A 13,769-nucleotide genomic window follows, 5' to 3' on the forward strand; every position below is an offset into this window, starting at 1 on the left:
CTCGCGATACATCAAGATCGTATCATCTCAAGAACACGAGAGAGAGAGAAGAGAGAGAGAGAGAGAGAGAGATCAAACACATAGCTACTGGTACATACCCTCAGCCCCGAGGGAGAACTACTCGCTCCTCGTCATGGAGAGCACCGGATGATGAAGATGGCCACCGTGGAACTCCTGATCTATGTTGCATTCTGGAAGTTTTAGGTCACGTAGGTATATATGGGTGCAGGAGGTACGTTAGGGGAGCCACGAGGGCCCCACGAGACAGGGGGGCGCACCCTAGGGGGGGGCGCCCTACCCTCATGAGCTCCTCCTTCCTTCCTTGACGTGTGGTCCAAGTCCATCGGTGGCTTTCGTTCAAAAATAACTTCTCTAGTTGATTTCATTCCGTTCGACTCCGTCTGATATTCCTTTTCTTCAAAAACACTGAAATAGGTATAAAACAACAAATCTGAGCTGGGGCCTCCGGTTAATAGATTAGTCCCCATAAAAGTGGATAATAAAGCCCAATATTGCCCAAAACAGTAGATAATATAGCATGGAGCAATCAAAAATTATAGATACGTTGGAGACGTATCAAGCATCCCCAAGCTTAATTCCTGCTCGTCCTCGAGTAGGTAAATGATAAAAAGATAATTTTTGATGTGGAATGCTAGTTGGCATAATTTCAATGTAATTCTTCTTAATTGTGGCATGAATATTCAGATCCATAAGATTCAAGACAAAAGTTGATATTGACATAAAAATAATAATACTTTAAGCATACTAACAAAGCAATTATGTCTTCTCAAAATAACATGGCCAAAGAAAGCTATCCCTACAAAATCATATAGTATGGCTATGCTCCATCTTCACCACACAAAATATTCAAATCATGCACAACCCCGATGACAAGCCAAGCAATTGTTTCATACTTTTGATGTACTCAAACTTTTTCAATCTTCACGCAATACATGAGCGTGAGCCATGGATATAGCACTATAGGTGGAATAGAATGGTGGTTGTGGAGAAGACAAAGAGGGAGAAGATATTCTCACATCAACTAGGCGTATCAACGGGCTATGGAGATTCCCATCAATAGATATCAATGTGAGTGAGTAGGGATTGCCATGCAACGGATGCACTAGAGCTATAAGTATATGAAAGCTCAACAAAAGAAACTAGTGGGTGTGCATCCAACTCGCTTGCTCACGAAGACCTAGGGCATTTTGAGGAAGCCCATCATTGGAATATACAAGCCAAGTTCTATAATGAAAGATTCCCACTAGTATATAAAAGTGACAACATAGGAGACTCTATCATGAAGATCATGGTGCTACTTTGAAGCACAAGTGTGGTAAAAGAATAGTAGCATTGTCCCTTTTATTTTTTTTTAATTTTTTTTATTTGGCCTTTTTTTTTTGGGACAATGCTCTATTTAATGATGATCATCACACTTCTATTTATTTACAACTCAATGATACAACTCGATACTAGAACAAAGATGAATCTATATGAATGCCTCCGGCGGTGTACCGGGATATGCAATGAATCAAGAGTGACAAGTATGAAAGAATTATGAACGGTGGCTTTGCCACAAATACTATGTCAACTACATGATCATGCTAAGCAATATGACAATGATGAATGTGTCATGATAACGAGATGGTGGAAAGTTGCATGGCAATATATCTCGGAATGGCTATGGAAATGCCATAATAGGTAGGTATGGTGGCTGTTTTGAGGAAGGTATATGGTGGGTTTATGGTACCGGCGAAAGGTGCGCGGTACTAGAGAGGCTAGCAAGGGTGGAAGGGTGAGAGTGCGTATAATCCATGGACTCAACATTAGTCATAAAGAACTCACATACTTATTGCAAAAAATCTAAGTTATCAAAGCAAAGTATTACGCGCATGCTCCTAGGGGGATAGATTGGTAGGAAAAGACCATCGCTCGTCCCCGACCGCCACTCATAAGGAAGACAATCAATAAATAAATCATGCTCCGACTTCGTCACATAACGGTTTCACCATACGTGCATGCTACGGGAATCACAAACTTCAACACAAGTATTTCTCAAATTCACAACCTACTCAACTAGCATGACTCTAATATCACCATCTCCATATCTCAAAACAATTATCAAGTATCAAACTTCTCATAGTATTCAACACACTCATAAGAGAATTTTATTATTCTTGAATACCTAGCATATTAGGATTTTAAGCAAATTACCATGCTATTTAAGACTCTCAAAATAATATAAGTGAAGCATGAGAGTTCATCTATTTCTTCAAAATAAAACTACCACCATGCTCTAAAAGGATATAAGTGAAGCACTAGAGCAAATGACAAACTACTCCGAAAGATATAAGTGAAGATCAATGAGTAGTCGAATAATTATGCAACTATGTGAAGACTCTCTAACATTTAATAATTTCAGATCTTGGTATTCTATTCAAACAGCAAGCAAAGCAAATAAAATGACATCTAAGAATAGCAAACATCATGTGAAGAAGCAAAAACTTAGGATCAACCGATACTAACCGATAGTTGTTGAAGAAGAAAGGTGGATGCCAACCGGGGCATCCCCAAGCTTAGACGCTTGAGACTTCTTGAAATATTATCTTGGGGTGCCTTGGGCATCCCCAAGCTTGAGCTTTTGTGTCTCCTTAATTCCTCTCATATCACGGTCTCCCTAAATCTCAAAAGCTTCATCCACACAAAACTCAACAAGGACTCGTGAGATAAGTTAGTATAAACCATTGCCAAAACCTTATCATACTCTACTGTAGCAAATCACTAAAATTATTATTCAACATTGCATACTAAATGCCTCTGCATATTTAATAGTCCTATCCTCAAATAGAATCATTAAAGAAGCAACATATGCAAACAATGCAAACATAACAGCAATCTGCCTAAACAGGATAGTCTGTAAAGAATGCTGCAACATCCATACTTCCCTAGCTCCAAAAATTATGAAAGAAAATTTCCCACTGTAGTAAATTTATCAGAGCTTAATATCAAAAGGTTTCAACATTTTATCACATTGTGACTTTTCTAGGGAATTATTGCAACAGCGGTAAACTTTCTGTTTTCAAACAGCAACATGTATACTTGTAACATAGGCATAGTAAAGGCTATCAATGCCACTTTTATTGAAATAAAAGATGCAAAACATTGTTCTAAATAACATCAAGAAAATCCTAACAAAATAAATTGACGCTCCAAGCAAAACACATATCATGTGGTGAATAAAAATATAGCTCCAAGTAAAGTTACCGATGAACGAAGGACGAAAGAGGGGATGCCTTCCGGGGCATCCCCAAGCTTAGGCTCTTGGTTGTCCTTGAAATTACCTTGGGGTGCCTGGGCATCCCCAACTTAGGCTCTTGCCACTCCTTATTCCATAGTCCATCGAATCCTTACCCAAAACTTGAAAACTTCACAACACAAAACTTAACAGAAAACTCGTAAGCTCCGTTAGTATAAGAAAATAAATCACCACTTCAAGGTACTGTAATGAACTCATTCTTTATTTATATTGGTGTTAAACCTACTGTATTCCAACTTCTCTATGGTTTATAAACTATTTTACTAGCCATAGATTCATCAAAATAAGCAAACAACACATCGAAAACAGAATCTGTCAAAACAGAACAGTCTGTAGTAATCTGGATCAAACGTATACTTCTGGAACTCATAAAATTCTCAAATAAATTTCTGGACCTGAGGAATTTATCTATTAATCATCTTCAAAAAGAATTAACTAAATATCACTCTCCAAATAAAAATGGCAGCAATTCTCGTGAGCGCTAAAGTTTCTGTTTTTTACAGCATGATCAACAAGACTTTCCCCAAGTCTTCCCAAAGGTTCTACTTGGCACAAACACTAATTAAACACATAAAACCACATCTAAACAGAGGCTAGATGAATTATTTATTACTAAACAGGAACAAAAAGCAAGGAACAAAAATAAAATTGGGTTGCCTCCCAACAAGCGCTATCGTTTAACGCCCCTAGCTAGGCATGATGATTTCAATGATGCTCACATAAAGGATAAGAATTGAAACATAAAGAGAGCATCATGAAGAATATGACTAGCACATTTAAGTCTAACATACTTCCTATGCATAGGGATTTTGTGAGCAAACAACTTGTGGGAACAAGAATCAACTTGCATAGGAAGGTAAAACAAGCATAACTTCAAAACTTTTAAGCACATAGAGAGGAAACTTGATATTATTGCAATTCCTACAAGCATATGTTCCTCCCTCATAATAATTTTCAGTAGCATCATGAATGAATTCAACAATATAACCAGCACCTAAAGCATTCTTTTCATGATCTACAAGCATAGAAAATTTACTACTCTCCACATAAGCAAAATTCTTCTCATTCGGAATAGTGGGAGTATCATAGGAAACTTGAATACTATAAATTGTTTCCATATTAAAAGAGTAATGTTCAGAGAAGGGGTAATCATAATCATGACAAGTTTTATAAATATAATCACTACTTTTTATAGCATAAGTTTCATCACAATAATCATCATTAAGTAGCAACTTTGTTCTCATCATAATCACTTTGCATATCTAAACATGGGAAGGCTAAAAATATCATCATTAAGCGTAGCATCCCCAAGCTTGGGACAAACATTAATTGCAGCAAATATATTCTCAATATGTCATCCTCATCAAACATAGCTTCCCCAAGCTTGGGCCTTTTCGTATCATAAGCATAATCAGTCTCATCATTAATAGCATGGATAGCACCAATAGTAGAGCAATTATTATATTCTTCCAAGCAAGTGCCCAAAAAGATTTTCAAGATCATAAGAAGTATCATTATCTTCCACAATTATATTTTCATGAGGCACAATAGTAATAGGAGCAACTTATTTGGGAGAGATACCTTTTTACCTCTCTTCCTTTTTCTTTTCTTCTTCTTCACCACATCATGTGTGGGTTCAATCCTCTTTTTGGAGCTCCTTATTAATGAGATTGGTTGAATAGGAGGCTCCTCCTCGTTGCCTGATTCATCATAAGAAATAATAGGAGGATATTGGGAAGTCTCTTCCCTTTCATTAGTATTCTCTTCATCTTCTAATTGTTTCTTTTCTTTATGTAGTTGGCAATATAAGGATTATCAATGCAATTCACCGCACAATACATATAAATTTTCTCTAGATCAAAATCAAGAACTCTATCAAGATTAAACTTTGGAATACCCTCAGTTATACGTTTCATTTCTTCATAACCCAAAAGAAGGCTAAGCTCTTTATGATGCTCAAGGGTAATCAAATTATCACAATGTTTGGACACGACTTGATCATGAAACAAATAGCATTGGAGCTTTAAATGACCATGTTCATTGCAAAAGTTCACAAGGGGCACGAAAAATATTGAATCTTTCAGCACATTCATCTAGGCTTTCTTGCAACGATTTGGTTTCTAAGTACTTATGCCTCTTGCAATATCTATCTTCCCTATTTGGTGTGTACTTGCAAACCCAGTCTACTCCACAAAAATTGACATGTTTATAGGAGGCATTTTCATCATAACTAGTGCAATCATCATTAGCATCATGGATATTCAAAGAATTCATACTAACAACATTGCAATCATGCTCATCATTCAAATATTTAGTGCCAAACATTTTATAGATTTCTTCTTCTAGCACTTGAGCACAATTATCCTTTCCATCATACTCACGAAAGATATTAAAAAGGTGAAGCGTATGAGACAAACTCAATTCCATTTTTTATAGTTTTCTTTTATAAACTAAACTAGTGATAAAACAAGAAACTAAAAGACTCGATTGCAAGATCTAAAGATATACCTTCAAGCACTAACCTCCCCGGCAACGGCGCCAGAAAAGAGCTTGATGTCTACTACACAACCTTCTTCTTGTAGACGTTGTTGGGCCTCCAAGTGCAGAGGTTTGTAGGACAGTAGCAAATTTCCCTCAAGTGGATGACCTAAGGTTTATCAATCCGTAGGAGGCGTAGGATGAAGATGGTCTCTCTCAAGCAACCCTGCAACCAAATAACAAAGAGTCTCTTGTGTCCCCAACACACCCAATACAATGGTAATTGTATAGGTGCACTAGTTCGGCGAAGAGATGGTGATACAAGTGGTATATGGATAGTAGATAATAGGTTTTTGTAATCTGAAAATATAAAAACAGCAAGGTAACTAATGATAAAAGTGAGCGTAAACGGTATTGCAATGCTGGAAACAAGGCCTAGGGTTCATACTTTCGCTAGTGTAAGTTCCCTCAACAATAATAACATAATTGGATCAATAAACTATCCCTCAACATGCAACAAAGAGTCACTCCAAAGTCACTAATAGCGGAGAACGAACGAAGAGATTATGGTAGGGTACGAAACCACCTCAAAGTTATTCTTTCCAATCAATCCGTTGGGCTATTCCTATAAGTGTCACAAACAACCCTAGAGTTCGTACTAGAATAACACCTTAAGATACAAATCAACCAAAACCCTAATGTCACCTAGATACTCCAATGTCACCTCAAGTATCCGTCGGTATGATTATACGATATGCATCACACAATCTCAGATTCATCTATTCAACCAACACATAGAACCTCAAAGAGTGCCCCAAAGTTTCTACCGGAGAATCACGACGAAAACGTGTGCCAACCCCTATGCATAGGTCCCCCAATGTCACGAAACCCGCAAGTTGATCACCTTAACATACATCAAGTGGCACGTGGTATCCATTGTCACCACAGATATCCACGGCAATACATACATCAAGTGTTCTCAATCTTAAAGACTCAATCCGATAAGATACTCCAAAGGGGAAACTCAATTCATTACAAAAGAGAAGAGGGGGGAAGAAACATCATAGGATCCAAATATAATAGCAAAGCTCGCGATACATCAAGATCGTATCATCTCAAGAACATGAGAGAGAGATCAAACACATAGCTACTGGTACATACCCCCAGCCCCGAGGGAGAACTACTCCCTCCTCGTCATGGAGAGCACCGGGATGATGAAGATGGCCACCGTGAGGGTTCCCCCCTCCCGTAGGTGCCGGAACAGGTCCCAATTGGTTTTTGGTGGCTACGGAGGCTTATGGCGGCGGAACTCTCGGTCTATGTTGCGTTCTGGAAGTTTTAGGTCATGTAGGTATATATGGGTGCAGGAGGTACATCAAGGGGAGCCACGAGGGCCCCACGAGATAGGGGGCGCGCCCTAGGCAGGCGCCCCCTACCCTCGTGAGCTCCTCCTTCCTTCTTTGATGTGGGGTCCAAGTCCATCGGTGTGGCTTTCGTTCCAAAAATAACTTCTCTAGTTGATTTCGTTCCGTTTCGACTCCGTCTGATATTCCTTTTCTTCAAAACACTGAAATAGGCATAAAACAGCAAATCTGGGGCTGGCCTCCGGTTAATAGGTTAGTCCCAAAAATAATATAAAAGTGGATAATAAAGCCCAATATTGCCCAAAACAGTAGATAATATAGCATGGAGCAATCAAAATTATAGATACGTTGGAGACGTATCAGGTGCTCATGGGGTGTGGGAGGGGCGGCGCTGACACAGATGCGGCGCGGGAGCTGGAGGTGGAGCCAGTGGGAGGAGAGACGCGTCTTTACTCAGTCGCCGAGCGGTGGAGTATATTTAGGAGAAAAGCCGGAGGAAAAAATTTTACCCTCTTATTGACGGATAAGGGATCAAAGCCCCCCTTTGGGGGGGGGTCCCGGTTTAGAGGACCAAACCCAAATTTTTACTTCATCTAACGGTTATATGGCGGTTAGAAATGCCCTTAGGTATGTAGTGGATAGGCCACATATCAGATTAAATAAGATAGTTGGGATAAAATATCTTAGATAATAGGCATGCATATCAAGCTATCAACTAATTGAAATTGGCACGGCTGTGCAAGATTTGCTAGCATCAGATTCATAACTTGTATCTATAACTCGTTAGATAATCCTAGGCACTCCGTTGAGCTACCGAGGACCAAGCAATCCACAAGCACACACCGGAGTTGTTAACGAGGTTCATCATCAATGGCTACATCCCGGGGCACGAACTACGGGCGCTCCTCCCCATGACACCGCTACAATACCGCACTACGGTCGCCCGGGCGCCGGCACACGCCGCCGGCTCCCCCGTGTGCCCGTGCTATTATGTTGGCATAGGTTACATTCGTGTGCTACCCCCGATATATATGAGAGGCCTAGGATACAAGTGTCCTATTAGGACACAACTCCTACCCTGTCTACACACAGTCCAAAAACCAAGTCCAACTGTAACCTACCTTGTACAATAATATTCGACACAACTCTAACAAACTCCACCTTGGCGAATATTCTCCACCACCTTGAATTCGTCCGTGCGTCGAACCTTCATGTACATTGGACTTGAGATACGCCATGAGCACCGCTGCTACTCCCAGACTCCATGTGACTCCACTTGCAATTGTAGTCCCTTCTCGTCTTCTTAGCAGTCAACGCTCGAGAAAACTTAAGTTCCTCATTACTCTACCTTGTGCTCCCAACTTCCGGAGTATCCGTCCAACACCATCACACACTGATCACTGTTTGCGTGAAAGTGAACAACTCACATATTAGATGCCACATATAAGAGTTACCCGAACTCAACGTCATCACTCTCCTTAACTGTATGTCTGAAAACTTGAAGGAATTTCATCGTCACCCTGAGTCAAATTCGCAGTTGTCTCATCCTTTTCTTTTCGGATAGTCTCTGGCATGTCCCACAGCTATAGCACTCCGCCTCCTTCTGTACTTGTCATCCGCACTTTGCCATGTGCACCGAACACCATAGAATATACGGCCATGTACTTTCTCAGCTTTTGACAATTTCAGACTCTCCGCCACTTTCTTATATTCTTCATGGTCAACTCCTATCCATGTTCCCGGCACCGATAGACCCAGTCACCAACTTGAATCCGGTACTCGTCAACACTGCTTCAGCACCCCCTGCACACTTTGTCTGACCACATGTCTCACCATTAGTGCATTGGCATGTCGCTGTGTCCCGTGCTTACCGCACGCCTCACCGCTATCACTGCGTCGAGCCTCTGTTGTCCTGGGTCAAGTCTCCCGAGTAGCTAGCCCCCACTGCCTCAACCCCACTGCAAAGAACCACCGATCATCACCGACCGATGCCGAGTATCACGTCTCCATCAGACCCACTGGTACCCAGTCTGAAACCACGTGTCTCTCGCTACCCCGCTGAAATAGGCTTCGACTCTCCGTTAACTTACGATGTAGCCCCTCTATCAACTCAGAGTGTAGTCATCCGTCAGACTCTAGCTCCACCTTCAACATGACTCCATGGTGGTTGTACATGCCACCCTCCCGCGCCCTGTCGACTCCAAGCTCTCATGTGCACCATCTTGAATCAACCCTGCGCAATAGTCTGTCGAAGCCGCCGCACAAGCCCTCCAGCCTGCACCACGTGTTTCCACGCCCCAGAAGTCGGCCACCATCAGCATCAAGCTCCTATGTCGTCGTCGCTGAAATCACCGCCGTCTTCTGCTTTGACCGACATCCCCGTCGATCCGTCAGACAGTCCAGTCCGATCCAGCCGTGTATGTTCGACTGGCAACCATGCTCTACCCTGCGTCGTCTCTGCCCCGCACATCTGTGCATTGATTGACGGCCTTGTGTTTGCATGATCCTGTCACGGCGCGCTCCAAGACTACTCCAAGCCTTATACGCACGTCGCCATCCTTGCGCACAATGTCCATCTTGATCAACTTGGCATCCTGCTACTCATCAAGCATATCCGTCGCACAAACAATTCCTGCAACACTTGAATTCAGGCAGCCTGTCAATGTAAGCATTAACCCAAAATACCAACTTTCGTCGACCTGTACTGGACCCGCGACTCCTGCGCCTCGATTACCATCCGGCCACAGCCGAAACAATACCTACAGGCTGCCATCTCCATAACAAGACCATGTACCAGCAAAAGAGCCAATAAAATTCCCACATAGCTTAGCTTTTCTGTGTCTATGTGGTGCGCCATTAGTATACCAGATACTAAATGGCACACTTCTATGTGGTGCGCCATTAGTATCCAGATACTAATGGCGCACCGTGGGCTATACTAATGGCGCACTACATGGTGCGCCATTAGTATACCAGATACTAATGGCGCACCAGTGGTGCGCCATTAGTAAAAATACTAATGGCGTGCTAGTAATGGCACACCGATAGTGCGCCATTAGTAGGGCAAAACCGGTGCGCCATTAGTAGGCCTTTTTCTAGTAGTGGCACGTCTAGAAGTGTGGTGGCGGGTGCCAATACCCGGCATGCGTCTCCGGAGTGTGACCCCCTTCATGGACGGTGCCGCCGCCGGCACCTGGAGGGGGGTAACGGCCGCGTCGGGTCGACACAGAGAGAATCTTGCAATGGGTTTGGCCCGGACCTTGTTCCGAAGTGTTCCTATGGGCTCACCTACCACAACCGGGTGGAGAGGTCCATTGGTCAAGCTCGTCCGACGAAAGTCAAAGGGTTAGGTCTCCTAGTCAACTACTGCAGGGTTTGGCAGGACGGGGGCCTTGGGGGTAGCAATGCCACTGGAGCGTCACGCAGGGCCCTCATGCATGCCTTAAGGTGTGGTGGTATGTTTGAAGAGGTAGAACGCGGCTCTGGGGTGTGGCCCCCCTCACGAACAACGATGGCACGGTATAGTAAACGTTCTGCGGTAGCGGTGCGGCGTGAATATTATTGAATACTCGGAGCGCGATAAAATCATGATTTCTTACACGGCGTGGGCACATGTGATATATGACGGATGGTAATTTTTCATAAATTTTGGTGATGCAGAAGTATCTGAACACTTCCCTCTACGCGGATTGCTCTTGCGTGTCTACGATTGTGTCCAGCGGCCTTCGGGGGCTAGCCAAGCCACCAAATCTTCCGTCGGGGCCTCTTACATGTCTAGAAGTGTGGTGGCGGGTGCCAACACGAGGCACGCGTCTTCGGAGTGTGACCCCCTTCACGGACGGCGCCATCGCCGGCACCTAGAAGGGGGTAACGGCCATGTCGGGACGACACAGAGGGAATCTTGCGATGAGTTTGGCCCGGACCTTGTTCCTAAGTGTTCCTATGGGCTGACCTACCACAACCGGGTGGAGAGGTCCATTGGTCAAAGCCCGTCCGACGAAAGTCAAAGGGTTAGATCTCCTGGTCCACCGCTCTAGGGTTTGGCGGGACGGGGGCCTTGGGGGTAGCAATGCCACCGGATCATTGTGCGGGGCCCTCATGCATGCCTTAAGGTGTGGTGGTGTCCCGTCTGAGGAGGCAGCACACGGTTCCGGGTGTGGCCCCCCTCACAGACAGCGATGACACGGTATAGTAAACGTTCTGCGGTAACGGTGCGGCGTGAATATTACTGAACACTCGGAACGCGATAAAATCATGATTTTCTTACACGGCGTGGGCACATGTGATATAGGACGGACGGTAATTTTTCATAATTTTTGGTATGTAGAAGTATCTGAACAGTTCTCTCTATGCGGATTGATCTTCACGTGTCTACGATTGTGACCGGTGGCTTCCGGGGGCTAGCCATGCCGCCAAATCTTGCATTGGGGCCTCTTAGACGTCTAGAAGTGTGGTGGCGGGTACGCTAGGGTGTCGAAAGAGTCATAAAAATATTAAAGTGGCGTTAAATTAAGAATTTCACAAATAAGACCCATGAAAACTAGTCGATAGAAAATATGTTAGAATAATAATACTAATTAAGTAGTAAATGTAAATGCAATTAAAACCATCTTAAACTAATTTCGCACAAATGTTATGCGTTGCAAAAAATCCGCAAAAATGTAAGCCTAGTGCTTTGATCAGGCACACGGCTTATATGTCCTATAAGCCGAGTGCCTGCTTCGGGCACACGGCTTATATGTCCTATAAGCCGAGTGCCTGCTTCGGACACATGGCTTATAGGCTGCTCCTTGACGGCACCGTCAACCACTGTCGTTGCAGACACGTGGCAGATGTCTTTGCCGAGTGTGTGCTGTAAGCCGGGTGCCGTTTCCCGTAGATACCGTGTGTTTCATATAAGCCGTGAGCTTTTTTGCGAAACTCGGCTTATAGATGACCATAAGCCGAGTTCCTCGTATTTACCGGGTGTTTTTTTCTCGGGACTCGGCTTAGAGGAGCATAAGCCGGGTGCCCGAAAAAACACACGCGGCTCATAGGCTAACACACGGGAAACCGAGATTTTCCTGTAGTGATGGACGCGCCTAACTGGCTGAAGAAGTAGCGCTGGCTGCGCGCCAAGCGCTCCACGATGGTGAAGAGGTCCTGGCAGGACACGAAGAGCCCCTCCAGGTTCACCAGGTTGACGTAGTATTTGTTGTCGAACACGTCGGGCGTGTGCACGTCCAGCACGGTGCGCGCGTCGGTGCCCTTGGCCGGGCACGTTCGCCTCAGCCTGCGGAGGAGGTCGGGGCGCGGGAAGAGGCGGCCCTCGAAGGAGGCGCAGTGCCCGAGCCCCACGGTGTGCCCGCCGGAGAGCGCGACGAGGTCGGTGGCGTCGAGGTGGAGGCTGTGGTTGTGGAAGACGTCCAGGAGGGACGGCACGGCGGAGGTGGTCGCGGGGAGGCCGGACAGCACGTCCTGCGGCGTGGCGAACCGCGGGCTGTCGTGCCGGCCGAGCGGCACGCGGTACTCGGGCCCGCCGGTGGCGACCACGGAGTCGCGCGCGGCGAGCGTCAGGATGTCGGAGCAGGAGACGACGGCGCCGCGGCACTCGCGCTCCAGCCGATCCCGGATGTCGTTGATGGCCTTGAAGGCGGAGGGGCGGAGCGTGAGGTTGGGCGGCGCCCGCTGCTCCCCCGGCCCCGTCGCAGCCCTGCATGCATGCATGACGCGGGCACGGCCGCACCCATGGATGCATGAGCCAAATACTGGATTGATGGGAGGCAATCAACACAGGCAAGAGAAGGCAAGGTAAGCACCTGGACGAAGCAGTCGTGGAAGTGGAGGCGGAGGAGGCCGGCGGCGAGGCCGACGTCCTTGCGGACGGCGTCCCGGACGAAGTGGCGCACGATGGACTCGGCCATGGGGCAGCTCCGCTTGTAGAAGTCGAAGGACAGGCCGCGCGTGATCGGAGGCTGCCTCAACCTCAAGTCGTTCCCGCCGGCGCCGGCGGCCTCCTGCTCTGCCGCCGCATAAGCCCCAGACACCAGCGAGCAGGCCACTGCCAGCGCCGCTACTAGTGCTGCAGCGAGCAGAGGAGCACTGGCCGTCCTAGCACAAACCATCTCTCCGCGCGCGCGTGTGTCACGGACTCACGCACAAACCTGCCTTGGTTTTATACAAACGAGTCTCCTCTTGTGTTTGACACGTACGTAGGTAGACAACGCAGATGTGCTATATCCGCCATGAGTAGCAGGAGCTCAGGGACGATGCGAGTCTCTGTCCTCGATCAGCTTGGTTTTTTTTAGGGGAAATCGAGCAGCTTGGGTGGGCGCTCCACAGGGGGCAGACGAGAGGGAAGGGGAACGGGCCCAGTCGGGTGGCCCGGTGCGGGAATATTCCACCGGGCAAATCACTGCGCAGACTAATTAGTACCATATCGGGAGTTTAATTAAAGGCCGACTAGTTTATTAGGCTGAATTCTGTCCATTTTATCGCCAACACGGGGATCATGCACGGCTGTCAGCTGCGAAAGATGCCAAAGTGCACAAATAAAAGAGGCCGCCGAGCCCAACCTGTGACCCAGCACCAAAAGTGCACACGGATGAAAAGATGGCCTCCGAGCCCATCCG

At 45.6% G+C, this 13,769-nt stretch overlaps 1 protein-coding gene across 1 annotated transcript; it reads right to left on the bottom strand.

Moving 5' to 3' along the window:
• Positions 1–12,101: 12,101 nt before the first annotated feature.
• On the bottom strand, positions 12,102–13,377 carry LOC123059524 (cationic peroxidase SPC4-like). The gene is made up of 2 exons (XM_044482070.1): positions 12,957–13,377; positions 12,102–12,885 (listed from the first exon to the last, which is right to left on the bottom strand). Exons 1-2 carry the CDS (start codon positions 13,260–13,262, stop codon positions 12,196–12,198), a joined length of 996 nt encoding a protein of 331 aa, XP_044338005.1. The 5' UTR covers positions 13,263–13,377; the 3' UTR covers positions 12,102–12,195.
• Between the last annotated feature and the right edge of the window lie 392 nt (positions 13,378–13,769).

This window comes from Triticum aestivum, chromosome 3A (assembly GCF_018294505.1).
Source record: "Triticum aestivum cultivar Chinese Spring chromosome 3A, IWGSC CS RefSeq v2.1, whole genome shotgun sequence".
Lineage (NCBI taxonomy): Eukaryota > Viridiplantae > Streptophyta > Magnoliopsida > Poales > Poaceae > Triticum > Triticum aestivum.